Source organism: Lutjanus erythropterus, chromosome 3 (assembly GCF_056507025.1).
Source record: "Lutjanus erythropterus isolate fLutEry1 chromosome 3, fLutEry1.hap2, whole genome shotgun sequence".
Taxonomy (NCBI): Eukaryota; Metazoa; Chordata; class Actinopteri; order Lutjaniformes; family Lutjanidae; genus Lutjanus; species Lutjanus erythropterus.
This window is the reverse complement of record NC_139319.1, coordinates 35,962,276-35,984,721: the sequence shown is the minus strand read 5'-3', so window position 1 is coordinate 35,984,721 and position 22,446 is coordinate 35,962,276. Positions and strand designations below refer to the sequence as shown.

General features: G+C 39.4%; 1 protein-coding gene across 2 annotated transcripts; it reads left to right on the top strand.

The window, feature by feature from the left end:
- Positions 1-1,242: 1,242 nt before the first annotated feature.
- wbp1lb (WW domain binding protein 1-like b) lies at positions 1,243-22,381 on the top strand. Of its 2 annotated transcripts, none has more exons than XM_084715961.1 (4): positions 1,243-1,508; positions 10,985-11,087; positions 18,773-18,934; positions 20,886-22,381. In XM_084715961.1, the coding sequence occupies exons 1-4, from the start codon at positions 1,422-1,424 to the stop codon at positions 21,728-21,730; spliced, it is 1,197 nt and encodes a 398-aa protein (XP_084572087.1). In that variant the 5' UTR covers positions 1,243-1,421; the 3' UTR covers positions 21,731-22,381. The 2 variants fall into 2 exon arrangements, with proteins under 2 accessions (XP_084572087.1, XP_084572089.1); XM_084715963.1 differs by lacking the exon at positions 1,243-1,508 and adding an exon at positions 8,370-8,507.
- The last annotated feature ends 65 nt before the right edge of the window (positions 22,382-22,446 follow it).

Below are 22,446 nucleotides of genomic sequence, written 5' to 3'. Positions count from 1 at the left end.
CACTTATGTTCCCTGAATCATAATTCACGACTGAGTAGGCCTACAATTTGAATAAACCTCTCAAACCTTTGAAACCTTTCATCTGCATTTTTGTAGCCAATAAGTTTAGCCAGTCACGCACAGGCCAATGAAAAACATACGGATGAAACAAAACAAAACTCTGCAGCAGGCACAGTTTTGGAGAGATGACTGTGACCCCTGAGCAGAACAGCGTAGGGATTACAACAAGACTCCCATTATAAATGGTTTATAGTTTGGTTAATTAGGTTGGAAACGCTTTATAAATCATTATTGCGCTGTTACAGCACAATAGATAAAGAGGGCACCAGTGACCTGTTGCTTGTCAAATAGTGAGTCCACATTTATTTGTGCTGTTATGCTTCAGATCTCAGACTTGATTTGTCTTCTCCATCACCATCATTTATACCTGTCAGCTTCATCACATTTTGTTCATAAGTTACTAATATTTAACCACCACCAGCACATCTTTTTTTTATTTAAAAAGTGTGATTAATATATCAATTTCATGGCAGCTTCATATACTGAGTCTTTGGCAGAACTGTTCACCTTGACATGTTCAGCTGCATCATTTTACCTGCGCCCTGCCTCCTTTGTCAGCTAATTAATAGGAAGCAATAACTAGATCTTTAGAGAGTCCCACGTTGATGTTTGAAAACTGCTATAACTTGTTTATAATCTTTATTAATCATTTCTAAAGGGTTTTAAACCTAATTAATAACTTAGTATAAAACAGTTATACGTAATTTATAAGGGTGTGCTGTAAAGCAGTACCCCAGTGCTCTAAGTAGTTTTTGAAAATAATACTGTGGACTTTTATTTAAGTATTTTAAGACTAGTAGTTTTACTTGTGGTTGAGTAATATTTCGGTAATGTACTTGCACTTGAGTACAGATTTTCTCCCCACCACAGCTACAGAGTAATGTCAAGACTGAACATGTGTTCCCATAAACCAGGGAACAGGAACACAGGAAGATAACAAGGCCATGCACCGGAGACGCACCAATCAGTGATTGGTCAGCCTCTCCCGAGCTGGCCCGGGCTGTCCAATCACAGGTCAGTCCGCAAAACCAGTGGCGATCCACTCGCCTGAACGCCCATCACGTTGCGCACATGGATCGGGTCGAGGTGACCACGCCACACCCAGCGGAGCGAGGCAGAGTGGCTGCGCTGGAGGAGCGGCTTGTGTAACAGCTGTACGAGCCAGTGGCACCGACAGCAGCAGCAGCAGCAGCAGCACCGTGCCTTGTTGAAATGTCCAGTACGCAGAGGAGGCGGTGCATGCAACGGCCTCTCAGCGCGACGGGGGCCGAGAAATAGTTGCGGATATTCGCACACAGTTTGTGAACAACAGTGTTTACATGCGTGTGTTTCTGCCGTAGCTGTAGCCACTTTTTGGAGGAATGAGCGGCGTGTGTTCGGCTCTGAAAATGGGATTGTTTTTGCACGCTGTCGGCTCTGTCACCCCCACCGAGTCCGCAGCAGAAAGGGTAAGGTTGAGCAGTCAAAAACAAGCCTCTCTGTCTCACACACAGGGCTGTTAGCTAGCTAGTTATCCGGCTGAGTTAGAAAACTGTACAGCTACACTCTTACTGACTTGTTACACAACAAATCCAAGCATTACTGCTGCGTATTAAATGTGTTGTCGTTAAATATTGTGTTGCTTTAACTTGTACTGTGCTGTCAGGAAACATGTTAGCATGCCTGCTATGTTCGGTTGCTAGCTGTGATAGCTAACGTAGTTAGCCTTGTGGAAGTAAAGGGACAGTGGTGAGTGAGGGCCTCGCTAATGTTGTGTTTATGGTTAAGGCTTGACCTTTTAGCCACAAGAGAGTTGCATAAACAACAAAAGCAGTTCTTCAGGTATGAATGCAGCCACACCGGTGGACATAACAACCAGCACTTATTGATACACGAGCTTTGTAATAATGTTAACCAACAATACAGGAAAAAAGAGCCCTCATTAGTAAATTCATCTAATGGCTGTCAAAGATCATGTAATTTCAGATGTAGCTAATTTTCAGTGTGTCGACAATGTCAGCGTTATAAACTTCCGTCAGAAGACCCATTCATCAGGTTGTCTGGCAGCTTTATCCTCTATAGCAATTAATATGCTTTAAAGATAATTATCGCTGTATTACTAATGGACTAAACAATATATCGAATATATAATAAAAAGCGTCTAATTCCCACACGGGACTGATGATATGATATGATATCTACCCTCGATATTACATCAGGGCTCAACAATAAGGATTGTTTTCTTTGCCTGGGGCAAGTAAAATGCCATGTTGAGTTAGTAATTTGAGCAACTAAAAGAAGTAAGCCTATTTTGATGATTGAGTTACCATTAAAGTATGTTTTCCATCCAAAAAAGGCAGAAAATGCTGTTTTCAGCCACTCTAACATGGAGATTTCTGGCTTATCTCTATTTACTATTATATGAAATTGAATATCTTTGATTATGGACTGACAAAACAAGACATCTAAAGGCATTACATTGGACTAGGATGGACATTTTTCATTATTCTGAGACATCTTTTAAACCTCACAGCCCTAGATTCATCATGACACTAATGTCAACTATCGTCTTTGTTGTTATTTGATAACTGGTAATAAATATGCCAGTTTGTACAGGGGCATGTAAAAATTGATTTCAGCAAGTAGGTTTATAACACTGAACCCTCTACATGATTTTTTTTTTACATTTGCTTTATTACTTTATAAAAGAGACTGACACTGACTGCTGCATTGTTTTTCTATTTTGCAGTTGTACACACTAGAGTTAGTTTTGTTAGTTTAATTTTGTATTTTTCATTTTCAGTTATTTCCTTTTTAACTTTTGTTTCTAAGTTTAGTCTTTATTGTTTAAATTCTTTTTAGTTTGGTTTTCATTAGTTTCCTTACTAGCTTGAGTGTTAAGGCCCAATAGACCTCTGAGGAGTATTTGCCTCACAAACACAACAAACAATTGACATGATAAACATGCAGCAATGCCTCCTCATGCTTGTTGTGTGGACTAATTTGACCAAACTGGCAAAGACTAAAGTGACTTCCTGTGTATTTTCATTTTAGTTTAGTTTCATACATTCACAATATTGTTTCAGTTAGTTTTCATTTTTTCCAGAATTCATTCCTTTTTTATTTCAACTATGTTTTCTCACACGTCATATAGTTTTTAGTTTAGTTTTCGTTAACTGTAATAACCAGTACAATACATACCTAATTCAAGCATTCTTTGCCAAAGACAAGTCATGCAATTTTTTGTGCATGCTTATGTTATGGCAGGCTACTTTTATTTGATTTTGTTAGGGAAGCAAAGCAGAAGCACTTAAAGTTAAAGGAAAAATGAATTTTAGGCTACAGGAACAAAAGATTCATATCAGATTTACACCTTGATAAAGGACTTTTTTTTCATTTTTCTTTGTTTTTTAAAATCACACAACAAATATTTTATTGTGGGCTTTTTATTGTACTGTTGTACCTTGATTTTGCTCTTGATCTACACCTGCACAGATAATGTTTGGGTGTTGTTGTGACTGTAATAGCAATCATGATTACTTGCATAGGATCAGAATACAACTTGTAATTCTGAATCGATTGTACTACAGTTAGTTTGTAATACAAAGAAAAGCCCACAAGTCACTGTTCCAGTTTGAATGTATTCACATTATAACCTATAACCTGATGAGTTGGAAATTAAAAGTCAGCAGGTTTTTATATATTGTTGTTTTTTGTTATAAGTGGACTAAGGCATGTATAATTGAGTGGGTGGGTTTATGTAATTAGTCAGCATCCGGTACTCTTCCTTATCAGCATTTGAATTTCACATAGTATTGGGTGTATTTCGTCAGCCATTGTTCTTGATCATATGGGTGTTCAGTGAAAACATAAAGACTGTGCACAGGACACTGAGATGCACTAAAATTGAGGGGTACAGTGATGTTTTTGATGTGGTAATGGAGCACAATCCAGCTTTTAAAAATCATACAAAGTAAAGCATTGAGTGAAGACACTAGCATCATGGGGAATTTTGAGTATGAAATCATCAACTTGCCAGCTACCAAGTACAACTTATAACTTTGTGGATGAACAGCAGACTTGACTTGTAGTGGGGCTGAACACTTTTGAAAAAATATGCAGTTATTTTGACTGATATTGCAATTGTGCAATGATTTGTGACATCAGAGGAAATTATATTTTTACATTATTACTCTCATTTTCATTGGGAAGACGTATGAAAAGGTAATTATGGTGTGATTTTTGCAGATATCTATGTACTATGTACCAAACAGATTTTTTTCTTAAGTCTGTAGAATCTGATGTGTAGGCCAGGACATCTCTGCAGCACAGAAACATTGAAAGCCTGTGTAAAGGAAATTTAAAGGTTTACTTCTGAACATGTTATACTCGATAGAAAATAGTAGCTGTAAAGATAAATAGATACGATAAGATAAATAGATAGATAAGCTAAAAGACTGAGAACTGTGTTGCACTGAATTGCTGAGTTAAACTATTAAACTGATTGTTTTTGGGGCAGACCTGAAAAATGGCATGGTGATGTAACAGAGCCATGGTCCCTTAACATTATGTTTTGAAAACTGCAGTAGCCTATGTTGTGATTTCATTCAAATTTAGATTAATAATTGAGCTACCTTTAAGTATCCAGTGTGAAGAGATGTGGCAACAACATTCTGCATTGTAGATCTGCATTTTTTGCTGATTACTGGATGTATAAAATTACTTTTCTGTGAGCTAGCATAAATAGAAATTATCATCTGATACAAAATTCCCAAGATTTTCATAGTAATCTAGGTTTAGGCCATCATTGGCGTCCCCATCACTGCTGTTCTCCTTTGATCAAAAGAAAGTACATCTATAAAGCAATGATTAATATGCTATGGAGCTTGTGGTGCTGTTACTGTAAATATGAACTATTTGTCAGTTAATTTGTTGTGAGAAAGTAGTAAAGACCTATCAGTTATCACCCATATCAGGATTTGAGCAGTCCTTTCATGCAAGACATCACTCTGTGTTTTATCAGTAGCTAATGTGCTAAAACATCTCTGAAGGTTCACATAAGGGCTGAGGGTTTAGGCTCCTCTGCTGTCTAAGAGTCCTGCTCAGATATCACAGCACAAGGGTCACAAACTGATGGACGAAGTCGGGTTTGTACTTTTTTTTCGTGTATTGTTATCAGCTGGTGTCACGTGCAGTGTCTGTATCTGTTTGTTATCAGTGCATGTATGTGTGCATAAAGCATTTAAGCTGTAAAACAGCACATTTGCAGGCAGGCAGTATTTACTGTTAATTCAAGAAGTTTGCAAACAGAGGTTTGTCATTCATTGGTGTATTTAAAGTTGTTGGTCCTTGGCTACGGGGAGACAATAGTTGCATGATCACATGCAACACAGTCAGCTGTATCCCAGGATTATCGTATCCAGTGAAGACATGTTACTGTCAGACATTATGACTGACATTTCTCTTTAGCTCTGTTCTAATCAGCAGTCAATGGCATAAAATTTTCCACTCTTTTATACAGTCTAATATTTGTTCACTCTGATGTGTTCATGAGCTGTTGTTTCATTACACAGTTGGCTATAGTAAAGAACAAAAGACTATAAAGCCAAATACATTATGTATTGACTAAGAGCTTGTAAAGCAGAGACAGCTACTGCAGTCACATGATGTTATGGGGTAAAATAAAGCTAGGTGACAATATAAGCCATGAACCCATCACCACACACACACACCTTAAACTCATAAATGCTGTTTAGTTTTTCCTCAGGGAAATGTCGATCATCATCTCCTAACCTCTGTGACCCTTAGTCCAAACTCACCAGTCTTCAAAAGAGTTCAAAAAGTCTCCCTTAATGATGGAAAGCTTCTCAAAGGATCTGCATCTTAAATGCATCAAACGTCTTAATATTTATAATACATTAGGGCTGTCACAATACCAGATTTTCACTACACAATCATTGTGTAGTGAGAATTCAATATAATGATATAATGCCATATCTGTAGAAAATATGAAAAATTAAAACTACTTGTCAAATTTAGGGCTGCCTGCTGAAATCCCTGAGATTCAGTCAAGCTAAAATGCACGAGGAGAACATTTCAATGAGGAATTATAAATATATTTAAAGACAACATGGTGACAACATGCACTGGTGGTTAACTGATGAGAAAAGATTAAACAAGTGGCTGGTAAACACGTTTCTGCTCTTGTTTTTTAGCTGTGGCATGGTACACAGAGTAATGCAACAGCATGACAGCTGCAAACTTTAGAAACTGACTCTTCTAACAGAGTAAGCTACATTTTGTTTAAAAAACTGTTTGAAAAACATCATCGTCCACTTCATTCAAACTCGAGAGAAACTAAATAAAACTCACCAAAAACACCTTGGTTCATCTTTGCACTATTCCAATGATCACCAACCCTGGTTTTGTTGAAATAAAATCTTAATTGATGTTGTGAAAGAGCGCTGAGCAGCTGCAGAGGCAGCTCTGTGAGGAGAGAAGCTCTGTGGTGCACTGGGATTTTACACCTGAACTACAGGAGAATGGATGTTTCTACTTTCTCTGACTGTAGAAATCTGATGTTTTGTCATCACAGATGATGACTAAAAGTATTAAAACCTAAGTGTTACTGATAAAACATACTAATGGTGTATGTCATAGGAGTTAAGTGTGGTAAACACTAAAATCGTCAAATATTCATACTGAAGAGCCAAACCTGATTCAGCTAAAATATTTCTGAGTTGGGTGCAGCCCTAAAATTCATCTTTAACTTTGTTTATTGTGCATTTTGTCTCTTTTTTGGATTTACAATCAAAATAGGAGTGTTGGGAGGTGGAGAGAGTCCGTAACTATAACTGTACTATATGTACAGTCACACTCAATGGATAGTGAAAAGGTGTTTGGGGACATACTGCCTGTTCTAACTTCTAGATAAAATTAGTCAGCTGAAGTTTGTTGAACTGACCGTCCTCAGCCGTTGACATTTGGAAGACATTCTTCAGGGGAATGTCCGGTATTAACGGTTGCTAGAAATGCATCAACAGTGTTTTGTTCTGCGTAACCTTGATGACTATGAAAGAGCACCTTTCTTTGTTGCAGGACAGAGTAATAAATAAGGGGTCAACGAGGTCTTTATGTGCATCAGCTAACTTGCCAAGTCCTACAGGCCTGTGCTAAGTGGATCAACTCTGACTGTGCAGTCAAGAATGAACTAAGACCTGCAGCCACTTATCTCTGGGAACAGCATTCGATAGTCTGCTCATTTCAACAGCTTCTCATTATTAAGGTTGATTATTTTCTAATGCAGCAATAATTTCTGGGACGGTAACCAAATCTGCCTTTAATCTGGTGGTATAGCATGAGAGAGGTAGATTGTTTCATTGTTGCCTCTTTGGATGGGGGACACAGGAATCTAGTCTGTCCAGATTCTTTTCTCGGTCACTGTCTGTCTCACAGAACCAATAAAAAAAACGACAGGTACTGTTCGCGGAGATGTTCTCAGATGACCCAGATTTTTTCAGGTTAAGCTGTTGGATTGATATATTGCCTAATTTTTCCTACCACACAAGTTTGTTTAATGTTGTGGACTCGCATAAATCTCCAAAATTAGATGGAGCACTTTAATTTTCCAAAATCCTGACCTGCTTCAGTGCTCAGCTATCTGTGTGCAACAAAGGCTGAAGACCCAAACAAACTAGATAGTTATCGGTATCAAGTTGCAAAAAGTGCTCAGCCTGCCAAAGCAGACAGCATATGGTGGAGAGGAGCTGGTGAGTCAGTGCAAACAGCTGAAGTTATCAGAGACAAAGTGGAGGAACAGAACATTGTGTGTTTATTACACAGAGAATTAAATCCCGCTGTTTGGCTGGCTTTTTTAAAATAATGTCATGTTGATAAGGCTGCTGAGAAATGACTAATCTATCAGGCCACACTCAAAGTCAGCAGTTTGGTTTGTGCTGATTTGGTGCGTCGTGTGTGACGAATCATTCCTGTGTTACCGCTCTGTGTCTGGCTTTCTCATTGCTTTTCTTGCTGTTCTCACAGCCTCACATTTTGCACACACAAACACGCTCACACACACACACACACACACACACACACACACACACCCCTCTCACCGCTCAGTATGCCTTATTATCATGCAGCGGCCCAGCTAGGAGCTCAGTCTGCGCTGCTGCTTGGAAATTTCCGTAGAGCAATCCTTGTCCACTGTTTGGGCCTGGATTGGAGTGGGGTGAGGGAGTCTGTGGGCGTGTGTGTGTGTATGTGTGCATGTGTGTTGGTTTGAGGGGTGGCGGTGGGTGGGGTGGGGGTTCGGGTGGACAGAGAAAGAGAGGGAGAGAGTGAGAGTATGTTTGAGAGCTGTTTCATGTTTTTCTTCTGTGGGATAATGACCCATGAGGTGGAGGGACTTGTCTGGGATTTTTGGACCCTGGATCATCATGCCTCACAATCTGGGACCTGCACCGGTAATCTATAAAGAGAAAACTCTCCTTACATACTTTGACTAGCTAATCATTAAGCTAATCTAGAAGAAAATATCTGAGGGACCATTCCTGGAAAAATCCATAGACCTTTCTCATGAGAGGAATGTGATTACAGTGCTCCCTTGTCTTTTGGCACTTCACAGATCTATCAGATATAATTATCATCGTGACCTTTCACATCCTAACTTTTTTACGGCTGCGACGGATATGCTTAGTCAGGTTAACGTTTGATCAGGGAAGGCTGTTATTCTTGCTTTATTGACAGTTGCTGAAGTGGAGACAAATGCCTCATTGATTTTGATGAAAATGGACTGTTGTATCAAAAACTGTCGGACATTTTCCAAGTTCTGATCGTAGTGAGGGGTTTTGTGCTGGCTGTGATTCAAACATTTGCACTTGATAGGGGCCTTAAACAGTGATGAAATTCAAGTAGCTTACAAGCACAAGTTGTACATGTTAACTCCAGATTCATAGCTAAGTATAAATGTTGCCTACTACTGTAGATATCTGCAGTGATATGTATTATCATTTTAATGAAAGATCAGGGCCACGCATGTAAAAAAAAATCACTGCAACCCAATTCAGTAGTGCAAAGGATGCACTGCATATTATAAAGATTAGGGTTAATTTTTTGCATTTTCCTCATCCAATAGTCGAACTTTTTAATAACTGATAAATAATTAGAAATTAATCAAATACAAAACACACATCTTTTTCTCTGTTTAAGTTTTATTTAAACAATTCTAGCAGCACATTATTTACGTGAAAGATTAATATTACCATTTAAACGGAGTACAAGGAGTTTTTAACTGGTTATGAAAGTGTCTCTATACACAAAACATCAAATACATTTTTAATTGGACGAATTCTTAACAGCAATTAATTGATTTTATAATTATTGATAATAACTGATTTATAATTATAAATCATTAATATTCCTGACAAAGACTATAGTATACGCTTTACAGTATACTTTTTTGTTGTTAGTATGTTAGAAATCAACATACTCAATATTTCAGAACTTAACAGGAAATATTTTAAGAGTGAAACAAATACACCACCTGGACTATCTAATAGCAGCTTTTCACACCCTTTACCAAATGATTTCAGATTTTTGCAGCTTTGAGTTTAATCTCCATTTTTTTATGTGCATTGCCTTCTAATTTGGTAATGTACACCACCAGTTCACTCAAATAAATCAAGTGTGCATGCATAACTTTCTTTGAGTATACCGTGCTTTGCCTTTTTTCCCCCAGTGTGTACACACTACATGCCATGCCACTTCAAACCTGTTTAGAAATATGCATTTATGTAACTGGGACACAGGGCATGTTTCAGTAAAAGTACATGATGAACTAGCTCCAGACCATTCAAAATCAGAAATAACCCAGACATTTTGACATGTCACAGTAGGACATGGACAAGTGTAAATTATCAAATCAGTAATGGCCAAATTCCATTTAACTTCTTCAGTTTCAGAGTGAAGTTACTGTGCATGCTGGATCACTGTCCACTGTCATGGCTTGAATAGAACAGAGATGTTGTTAATGTTATCTGCCATCAGTTGTAAGAATTGTTTTTACCACAGTGTGACATAAGTTTTAGTCCACATGATGCTCCAACAGTGACAGTTAGTTCAAACCTCTGGTTCAGTGGGCTGTAAGGAGTGACAAGGGCTGTAGTTCAGGCTGAGCAAATATATTGAAATTATATCAATATCACGACTAGATATCATCTGAGATTTATGATATCATTCAGTGATATTGCATCATATTTGCCGTCTTTTCCTGCTTTTAAAGGTTGTAGTACAGTGAAGTGATGCAATTTTTGTAACTATTTTCCAGACTGTTCCAGTTGTTCTATTATTTGCCTTTACCCACTCAGTCATTATACACACATTATTGATCATTATTGATCAAATCTCATTGTTTAATATTTTGTGAAAGCGCCAGTAGTCATCCCTACAATATGTTGTTTTTGCAAAAATATGATATTTGATTTTGTCCATATTGTCCAGCCCTTCTTTATATATTGTTTGGTAGTAGTATCTACAGTAGTCCATCACATTCTATAAGATCAACCCCCCCCCACCCTCCCCCCCAAAAGAAAAGTAATATACTCCACAAATACTCTAAAAACACAAAGCCATTAGCCCAGCTCAGTGAATCCTCAACAGGGCTGTGTATTTAGAGGCTAAAAGTAACATAACAACATGCTACATGTAACCTAAAATCACTTTTCACTCACACTGTTTATTACACACTCTTGTTGTGTAACTGCACTTTGGTACAAAAAAAACAGCTTCTGTTGATCTGAGTAAAACACTGAACAAATGTAATTCCAGCCTGTGTGAGTCAAAAAATAAAACATGAAACATGGTGGGGGGCACGGTCGTGATGACGTTTTATTTTTTGGAAACTTGAGATGTTGATAATACTTTGCTTGCTTCTCTCTTGCAGAGCCTACTGCACTGTGAAGGTGTTAACAACCAGAGCTACATCTGTGAGTCTGGTCACTGCTGCGGGGAGTCTCAGTGCTGCAGCTACTACTATGAGCTCTGGTGTAAGTATCCTACTTTTCCTTCAGTTTTCTATTTTCTTCAATCTATCTCACATCCCCTCTCTGTATCCACAATATTCATAGCCGCCGTAATTCTTTGTCTGTATTGCGCAAGCAACCTTCAGTAAGTCCATCACTAGAATTAGCAGTATGCTACAGCTTCAGTCCATTTTCAGAGAACTTTTGGATAATAAATTATGGAAGAACACCACTTGTCACACCTTAAACATGATATTGTAATCATATATCTGCCTTATACTATCGAGGGATGGGAGGACAACCAGTCAAGAAGGAGCAGGGACACAAAGCAGACAGTCTCCTCATCACTGGATTAACTGACTGATGCTGCCCCTTAGTTGCTAGACTGCAAACTGACAGCCTATCAAGGCTAATTATTATTCAATTAGTTCCCTCCGCCTGGCTCACAGTATTTAAACTGTTAGTTATTTGCACATAAGTTCAGTGACTGTATAAACCTGCCCTGTATGAAGCACAGACCTACAGGAACAGATATCACTGTCAGCTCACATAACTGCAAACATCACAGCAACTGATGCAAGACACACATCTGTGGCTTTGCTGGATTTGGCTTGTCTGTTTATGGTCAGAATTTTGTTTATCATTGGTTTTAGTCTGATTATATAATACACTGTTACTGTTTTTGGGAAGTGTTTGTTGGACCTTTTGTGACATAACAAGTTGTCGTCAATTGAGGTACTTGACCCGTCTCTCCTCTGCTCTTTGAGTGTGTGTCAAACCCCAACTTTTGGTGAAGCACAGGGCATAGGAGAGAAAGTGCAGCACTTCAGTATGATAGCAAAACACAGTAAAGGCTCTCACACTCAGCTGAAATGAAATGAGTGAGGTAAATAATGTAATGCTAAGTAAAATATTTTGTTTCTATAAGGGGGACGAGGCAGTGGAAGGGGAAACACTGGTTTTAGTTACAACATGAGGTGAAAAACAAACAGCAGGGTGCTCATGTATTGAAGGATGAGAATGGTCTTACAGCCACACAGCTTCAGTGCTGTGGAAGGCAAAACAGGTCTGCTCTGATTACTTGTGTATTTTTTTTTCCCAGTGCATGCAATCTTTGTGAATGCATATGACATACAACTGCTGAGTGTAGTTTATGATTGCTGTTTTTTAATGTAGGTTGAGAATGGTGAAAGACAGGGATATCATATACTGATGTGCAGAGGAAGTGTAATACACACACAGAGAAGAATATAGAGCTGAAAAAGATGAAGCACATAAGGTGTCCTATTTATCTAGAACATCAACGCCTGACTGCATGAACTCTTCAAAACTTTCTAAGGATCACACAGAATTTGGTGTGGCACCTCATACAGAACATGCTACAGTGCTAAGGAGTATGTATGCAAAGTTTTTAAGTGTTTTGTATCGTATAGTCTTCTTAATGATGTGTTTATAGTGTTAAAGTGTTGTAACTGAGCATCCTGTATTCACCTAAACTTAATAAGGAAATAATTAACGGGGCAGTAAATCCGTTTTGGTTTTTTTTGGTTTTTTCATAAAATTTTGTTATTTATTCAGAACATTACAACCAGGTAGCTTTACAACAATATAATCTGCAAATGATATTATATTGTAAATCCACATTTTTGGAGAAACCAACAAAAGCTGAAATTCTGAATAATTCTCACTTGATTTTACTCATTCATAGATCAGAGCCTATATGTCCCAGTAGAAGTTGTGGCTGTTCAGAAAGTTGGTGTTTGCTGATTAGATCAATCCTAGTAATTGAATTTAATTCCAACAAGGATAGGTAAAGGTCAACTTTATTGTGATCATAGAATCCTACAGAGGACTAGGGCTGCACAATATGGTAATAAGTCATGTTGGAATTGAAATTGCATGTGATACAATTAGTGGGAATGATTGTTTCTCAATTTTTGTTTTTACTGAAAAACAAAACTATTAAAATCATGACGATATGACATTTGTTGGGTCTTTATGAAACAAACATGTTTTCTTTCACTTGGAGAGCACGGCTTTTAGGCTAGGATATCTGTACCTTATTATAATGCTGTTTTGTCACACGTTTTTCCTTTTTCAAAAATTGTGATTTAGTTTTAGTTCTGCAATTTTGATATTGCACTTGGCCATATTGCGATTTCAATAATATACTGATTAATTGTGCAGCCCTACAGAGAACCCACTCCAGTTCTAAGCCAGCATTTTGGTCAGGGGTACAGACTGGAGAATTACTGTACATGTTCTTGATAGCAGAGAAAATACCTGGTGGAAACCCATGCAGGCATGGGGGGAACATGTAAACTCCTCACAGAAAGAAATTATGATCAGTTTCTGATGTTTATAACAAACCAAATTTAATGATTTTGTAGTAAAGTCTAGACCTCTCAATACACAGTGTGTATGTTCACTGGTGGATGTAGACCATACCAATATGGCGACTGTGCAGACACATAGCCGCGGCATACAGCAGGGATTTATTCATCTCATATCGTGCCTCACAGTTAATGGATCATATTATAGTTGGTAAAATAGGTTTTTCAAAAATGGTGAATCACAGCAACCACGAGAGGCTGTTGAGCATGCAGTCAAAAATATGCACAAAAATATTGATGGGTCCAGCAGTATGTGATATGGTTGGACTACTACACTTGGCAGAGATGACCAATAAGAAGTGTCTGACTTTTGGGGTGTCCCTGTAGCTCAGTCAGTAGAGCATGTGCCCCATATTATCAGGTTGTCAGTCATCTGCAGTGGCCTCTGCGGCCCATTTGCTGTCACCCCCTCTCTCTCCGCCCCCTTTCCTGTCATATCTTCAGCTGTCCCTATTACATAAAGGCAGAAATGCCCAAAAAAGAAGTGTCTGACTTTTAAAGAGACCTGCGTCAGACCAAGCAGTGTCCAGGTAAATTGATGAGACTGAGGTGCATCACAACTGTGACATGACGACTACCAGCACAGCAAAAGAGGGTCCCCAGACGGAGCCCTACTAACCCACATTAAATTCTGAATGAGCACTTGCACTCGAGATTAAGTGTCCCATCCAGAGTGCCATGTCACTTGAAGAGATTCTTTGGCGGCCAAATGAGGATATCAAATGCTTGAGTGATGGACTGTGTCACATTTTCTAATGGGCAGAGCTGATTCTACAGTACCTCCAGGTGGGTGAAAAACATGTTGACCCACAAGTTAGCAGTGTTTGAACTCATGTGGCAGATTTTTATGAACATCAGAAAAAAGAAATTGAAATTGGACGGTTTATGTAACCGAGTGTACATAGATGTACATATCCACAAAATGTTAATTTTTCACACATGCTTCCTAGATTAGCAAATGATTTTGCTGCAAGGAGGATGAAGCTTTGCCCAAGGCTAATTTCCTTTTGGTTAAAAATAAGCCTTAAGCATAAAATGAGACTACTTTAATCCAAAGAAATTTTAGTCATACTCTGGACTACCATAACATAGTTACCTACAAGAAATTTCTTTTGGCGGGGGTTCAAGTGTCCCAGTTCCTATACTACTGCTATATACAGCTCTTTACTTGTTGAATGTTATATATTAGCTGTGCCTCCAGGTTTTGAAGACATTCAACAGAGAAACTTAAACAACCACCTTCAGCAGATAAATGTGAAAACAGTCTTCTGCTGTCAGATCTGCTCATACAGCATTCACACAGTGAAGCTCAAACATGTGAAAGTGAAAGAAGAACAACCAAAACACATTTCTGAGTCAAGGCAGACTTGGAAGCATGTTAAAGGGATGATTTTGATTTGAAGCGGGGTTCTATGAGTTACATATCAATAGACAGTATTGGCTACAGTAGATGCTGGTTGGCACACCACCAGGTGGGAGAAGCAGTGAGAAGTACCAGCATGGAAGCTAAGCAGTGAACCACTGTGAACAAAGTTAGCAGCAAAAGGTACTTTATCCACTTCAAAAGAAAAATCAGTATTGGTTTCATTTTATGCTATTCCTAGAATACTTTCACTGCTTTACTTTGCCGTCAGACAGCCTTTTCTGATGGGAAATCGCTGTTATACAAGCCAAATATCAAACCATAGGCAAAATCAGTCATTTTACCTCACAGCACACAGGAGTTGCTGGTCTGCTGCTGCCTCGACTTGTTAGTTTCTTTGTGTTATTGTGTAACTTCGGTGTTATAAAAGGATAGTTTGAATTCAACAAAGTTACACATTAAAACAAACAAACTGTGTGGCTAAATACCTTTGTTGCTGACCCCTTCCACAGCAGCTCATTGCATAGCTTCCGTGCCAGTACGTCTCTGCTTCTCCAAACTGCAGGTAATACACTCGCTATTGATAAGTACCTCATATGACCCCACTTCAGATAATTCAAACTATCTGCTACATCATATGAATTGTAGAGTACAGGTATGTTATGTTTGAGCTGTATGTCAGCATGTTTTTAAATGCAGTATTAAATGTTTTAAATTCACTTAACTGGCACACATTGAGTATTTTATCTGTTTTTGGGACCAAGCTAATGAGCACGTTTGTCAAAATAATCTTGCACCGTCAAACGGCTCATTGCTCGACAGACATGAGTGTAGGAACAAGCAGTGGGCCGTGTGTGAGTTACGTATTTCACTGGTCAGCTGGCATCCATTCCATGTGAATGCAGTCATGATCAAGCTGACTTCGTATGCTCCTCCATCAACTGTGACACCGCGGTCCCCTATCACTTCATGTCCAACAGGAAAAACAGTCCAGAAACTCTGAGCTTTGTGTAATGTAGCTATCACTACATTTACCACCAAGCATCTGAAATGAACATTATAATTCCAGAGGGAGAAATGGCCTCTAAATATTTAACTGAGTTGTTGGCGTTGTAATGACTAAAGGATTTGCTGGCTTTCTGCAAAATGCCTTTCTAACACCATACAAGACACAAGGTTTAGTGTCAAAGAGTGGAATCTCTGTACATGTACGATAGTCTGCATCAGTTTCTGCTACAAGGGTGTTTGAATAGTGCCGTAATCATGCTACATGTTCTTAACGGGCTCTTTGGAGTAGGCGTGGTGCTTCCTTAGTGGCTCCAAACACAATGTTTGAGCAGTAGCAGGGTGTAAAGCAGAGTGTCGCCGACATCAGTCTCATCAAGGCCACCTGATGGCAAAAAGGGAAAATTAAAGGGAAAATCTGCCACTTTTAATATGGATATCCAATCAATGTTGATGGTAAATGTAATCACTTGAGGCAATAAATTCCTCAGTGTCTGCCACATTGACCAAGAAAGCGGAGTCCTCCTGCTTGCGGAGCCGTGCATACCTACACGAACAGGGGAGAATTGCCTGCAAGCTTCTGACATCCGTATCCATGTTGTGTTTATTACCACTTCACTATCACTTTATTGGCCAAAACATAGTTTTAGGTGACAAAAATACTCATCTAGCCCCCTGGCTCCCCAGAGGCTGAAACTAGGAATTCAAACTGAAATAGCCTCTAGTTCTTTTTTAATACCAACTACATCACTGCTTTCACAGTTTTCTTGGTCAGTATAGCACACACTGAGGAATTTATCGCTTCAGTTGACTACTTTTACCTTCAGCACACTGACTGGACATCCACATGAAATGTGGAAAAGTGAATTTTCCCTTTAACATTTATTATCACAGAAATTCTATTATTCCAGGTGCATAATGAACTCCTCTTGCACATTTAAAAAAGTTTTTTGTACAAGCAGATAACCTTTAGCTTATTAGATAGCACTTATACTATGAATACTCATACTAAAACAAAACACAAGCTTAAATGCATAACTTCTGATGATGTAATTCAAGAAATGATTTATCAGAAATTCCTGTTTCATAAAAAATTATAAAACGATCAAGTCACTTAGAGTTTTTGTAGAAGTTACCATTAATAGAGGCTTATTGTCTCCACCAGGCGTAAGTGTAAGTCAGTTGTGTCTGTGCATGTTTGTGTCCGTGTGTGCATGACTGTTTGAGTGTCTGTCTGCAGCTAATCTCGCACACTACTGCACCCTTAAGCCTAAATTCTTTTGTGCATATTTATGACTGTATGCTTTTTGAAAAAAATTGAAAAACCCATATCAAACCTATGCCATGTGCTGACTCCTCTGAACCAACCAGTAAGGGCTGTAAGTAATCAACAACTGCTAGGATAAAGCAAGGCTTACATGCTAGCAGTGTTGGGGAGTAACTTGTTAATAAAATTACTAATTTGTAATTAAATTACAAAATAAATCTTAAATGTAATCTGTTACAGTTACTGAGAAAAAAATAATTAAATTACCGTTACAAAGGGGTTACATCTAAATATTTTTGACCAAAATGCAAGTAGAGCAGGACATTGTCAGTGATCTCTTGGATACAAACTATTTAATAGTTAGACTGTTTTAAATTCCTTCAGACAGTCAGTTTTACAGTTCTGAACAGCACTGTCTTGCTATTTATCAGCCAACATGTACACTGATATAATATATCTGCAGTAATTTAAAATCAATCGATTTAGTGGTCTGGCTAACCCTGGTGTCATTTTTTTGCCACTGCATTCTGTTTGTTGTTTGCCAGTCGGCCATTAAATGTTGATAATCAACTAAAATGATTAAGTGGCTAGAACAAAAGAAGACATATTTCATGTTACAATCTCTATCCAGTCACTAGTATACAGTATAGAGGCATCTTGATGTGGAAAAGGTTGGTAATGAAACTCTTAACATGCTGATTTTTATTTCTTGATGACTGTACAGCACCAACAGAGATACACTGCCCTATTGCACAGTTTACGCTCTTATTCCCTGTAGTCTTTGAAGTGAAGTTCCCACATCTTTTAGTGTCGATGTAGTGGCGTCCCACTTATTTCAAAAACACAAACTGGGGCATTTTTTAAGCCTCACTCAGTTTTTGTTCCCTGCTGCTGTTTAGACTGGATTCTAGATAGTACAGTTCCACAAATAATCCCTTTGTAGAAAATTAGGACCTCATGCCGTATTGAAAAAGCACAGATTGTTCTTAAACAAACACATGTTGGGTTGGGTTGTTTTTGTCACAGTGTTTATGCCAAAGAAGAACAAATGAGATTTCTCTAATTGTGTTTTATACTGTTGTCTTCCCAGAAAGTCAACATTTTGAAATTATGGGCGTCCGTTATTTTTTTGCTATTTATTTTCTGTGAAGTTGCACCATAATATTTCAGACAACATTTACAAATATGCCTCCCAAAGTAAAAAAATCTGGAGAAGTGTCAGAGTTCAGCGTGTGATACAGCTGTGGTGTCAAATATGGAGTTGCTCCATAGAGAAAGAATTGGGAAAGCCTGTAAATTTGTCAGTGATTTGTCTAGAGACAAGAACAAACTTGGAGCTCTCAGTGATAACTGAATTAATTTTATTCCATGAAATTCGTAATGCAACACATACAATGCTTACAGTATACAGGCATGTGAGTGTTTCTCTGTGTTAGAACCAGATATCGACAGTGTTTGATCTGCAGTGTTATGTTTGTTTTAGCAGCAGCATCACCACAAGCTGCTAGTTTAGTGAAACAGAATGGATGTTATACAGCGCAGTATTTGCTATTCAAACCTATTCATCAACATGAGTTTATTTTAAAATATCAAGCAAACAATCACATTAAGGTTTTATCCATTTTGTTTGACTCCCACTGTAAACGTAACATGACCGTGTTGATCTTTCCTCTCGCTGCAGGGTTTTGGTTGGTTTGGGCCATCATCTTTATTTTGAGCTGCTGCTGTGTGTGTCATCATCGCCGCACCAAACACCGGCTGCAGCAGCAACAACGGCAGCATGAGATCAACCTCATCGCTTACCGCGAAGCACACAACTACCCCTCTGTGCCCTTCTACTTCAGTAAGAGCTTCCACTCAAACACACACAACATGATGATGTGTTATGCAACTTTTTGGGGTTGTATAAATTTCATTTATCAATATGAATTCTATCGATGATTGATGACAACATAGAGGTGATATGAATACTGACTACTTAAAGCTGCACTAATCAACATTTTCATATTAACAGTGGACATAATGACTGTATAAAGCGTGAGAGGGTTTCTTGTAGTGACACAGTTCTGCTCTGCTCTTTCAGCTCATTGGGTCTCACATAAGAACATTTTCATATTCCGATCTTAAATTTCTCAGCCCGTATGAACACATCAGATTGAACACTTCTAACTTCAGGTAACTGTGTAAAGGATCTGCCTGTGCGTACTGGAGTGCATTTTTGAGGATGTTTCCCTGGACAGCAACTTGTATAAACTCGCATGTGAAGATACCGGCTGACAGTAGGTTATGGCCAATTTGAATTAATGGTGAAATGTAGTTAGGCTATATGCATAATTTTGAATTATATTATTATTCAGAATTCAGTGAAAGAGGATAGTGTCGACATAATTATGAAGTCTGATTTATTTTTCAAGCTCAAAATGTCTTCAAATGAACAAAATATGCAATCAGTGAAACACTTTTTGTGTACAAATCTTTTTGTACGAGTGGTTCTTGAGGCCGATTGTTTTGGTTTTCCATCCTGTGACATAACTGTTTTGTTTCAGCCTCACAGGTAAAACGTTCTGAACAAACACTGAGAGGTACCTGCCCAGTACCAAACAGCAAACAGACTAAGATATCAACTACATGGTTAATATAGTGGAGCATTTAGCTGCTAAAGAGTCAGATCTTGTTGTCAGGAAATTGTGGAGACCAAAAGAGAACCTGGACTGGGAGCTAAAAACCGATGTGGAGAGCATGGCTATCTAGTAGTAGCGGTCAGCTACTTTAGCAAGAATTAACGATACCTAACCATCACATACCCTGTAAATCACTGAGATTTAAGCAGCAACATCAGAGGGAAAACCAGAAAACATATAACTTTCCTTCAGAACTGAAAAATCACTGTCTATGAGACATACTGAATGTGAAGACAGTCCTGAGCAGAGTGGTCGAAGTGGGTGGACGTGCTGTGAAAGAAGAAATCCATGAAGACTTGACATCAACTCGTCTGTGAATAAATAAAAAAATAAACATAGAGCAGTCTGAAATCTGAGCATGTTGTACACAAAAATTACTTTGACATATGTTCACCTCATTATTTGAAACTTTGGCCACATTGAATGTGAACATCAAGCAGTGTAACGTTATATATGTGACATAAAATAAGGGAAAGCATAATAGGTCCCCTTTAATGCACAGTAAATACGTTTTTGTATACATATTTATTACTTGACCCCATTACTAGACCTGCCAGCTGCAGTGTATGACTTACACCTACGTCAGTTCTCCTGTAGTTATTTATTAGTTGAGGTAGTCCAGTTACATCAAGCCGAGGAATTTCAAACTAGTGACAAGAAAAGCAGTGATTCCTGATTCAGAGCAGTGGTGCCTGACTCAGATGTAATGTTTGCACTGAGAAGTATCCCTGGTTTCACACAGCGTCAGAACCTTCTCTGTTTGCATGCCCCAGTTTTCAGGAAACAGCACGCATTGCTCTCTGGTACCTTGCCAGCGTTGCAACACCATCCCAGTGCTGCAACAGCCCTCAGCACAGAATTGACCCAGAAATGAGCTTGTTTTGTCACATTTCTCCCCCTATTGCTTGGGAATGCTTGAATAGTAATCTGGGAAGTTCAATAAGGTCACACTGAATTTTTTAGGGGTCAGACAGTGTTGTTTATTTAAAGTAAGTAAGTACTAACACATATAAATGTTGCTTACCATGCTAAATGTTACTACTTCTTTCAGTGCATATGTAAATGTGTACTTCTTTTCTACTCAAAACTATTTTTCCATCTTTTTCTCTTTAGGGTTTCTGCCAAACTACCTCCTGCCCGACTATGAAGAGGTGGTCAACAGACCGCCAACTCCCCCCCCTCCCTACAGTGCCTTACACACAGGCCCGACCTCAGTGGCTTCTAGTCCTCTGGCTCCTGAGCAGCAGGAGGGACACTGTCCAAGCATCCAGCCCACTCCGGTTGCCCCGGTCTCTGACAGTCTGTGTTGCAGACCAAGCATAGAGGAACCACAGCCCCCCACCTTAGACTTTAGGCCAAAGCCTGACAACAAGCCCACACAGACAACACAAGATTCAGGCGTCATACTGCTGTCAGACGGGCTCAACAGGGAGGGACTTTGCAGCCTGGAGAAAAGAAGTGGAAGTGGAGACAACTCCTGCAAAGACCCCCTCCTGAAGGACCTGTCAGAGGGTGGTGCTGAGGAGAAAGATCGACTCCCCAATGGAAGGAGGAGGCGGTTCACAGGGGACTCTGGGATTGAGGTGTGCGTGTGCGGCACGCGTGGGAGCGGCGGTTTAAGTGGCGCTGGAGGGACAGGCCAGGAAGGCAAGGAGCTGAGGGAGCTGGAGAGCCTGCTGCGGCGCGAGGGAGATGACGAGGAAGACGAGGAGGAGGAGGCAGAGGACGAAGTGGGCGACTTCTGCGAGAGCTGCGGTCACCGAGCCTCCTTCAGCGTGGAGGAGGAGCAGGCGTTGGGTGGGCTGGAGAGGCGGGTGGCACGTGGGCCGTCGGGACCCCCTCAGCCGGCTCACCAGACAAGCAGCGCCTCGCTCCACCCTCCGGTGTGCCTCCTCCTCCACACCATCAACGAGCAGGAGGGGCCACACCACAGCAGCAGCACTGAGCCACAAGGCTGAAACACAGTAACACACCTTTGTGTCAAAGAGGGAAGGAGGAGCACTCGACACAGAGCATGGAGGCGTATGCCTTTGTATCAGTTTTATGTCTAAATACTTTCTGAGTGAGTATTTTTATGAATGTGTGCATCTTAGACAAAAGAGATGTGGCAACAGGAAGGAATCTTTGAGATCCAAAGATTGAGACAGCCTGCTCCTCCCCACACTGGAACAGTGGCCTTAACCTGTGTATTTTGGGCGCTGATGCCCTTTTGACAGCCTGTGGCGATTGAGACTTCTCACACTGCACACATGCACACACATATAGCTGAAGCTGTTGTCAGGACAGGACAATCACTGCCCAGGATGGACGCAGCTCTCCTCAACAGGTGCTTGCAACAAGTCTGTAAAGCCGTTCTCTGCAGGCAGGAAACCACGTAGTAAAAAAAAACAAAAACAAAAACAACAAAACACACAAAGGAGGAACATTTTGGATGAGTGTGATGTGGAGTTACCACAGTTTGTGCTTATGAAAGCTGATACTGTACAGGGACACTACAACAAGACTGATTGGGATGTCCCGGTTTAAATACCGCTCTGCCTTGTGTCTGTTTTTCTTTTTTTGTTGCTCTCTATCTGCCCCGCTAGTGATAGAGAAATATAAGTGCATTAACAAATCTTCATGTGAGCAGTTCCTATTTTGCACAAAATGTATTTATCTTTATAAATGAAGCATT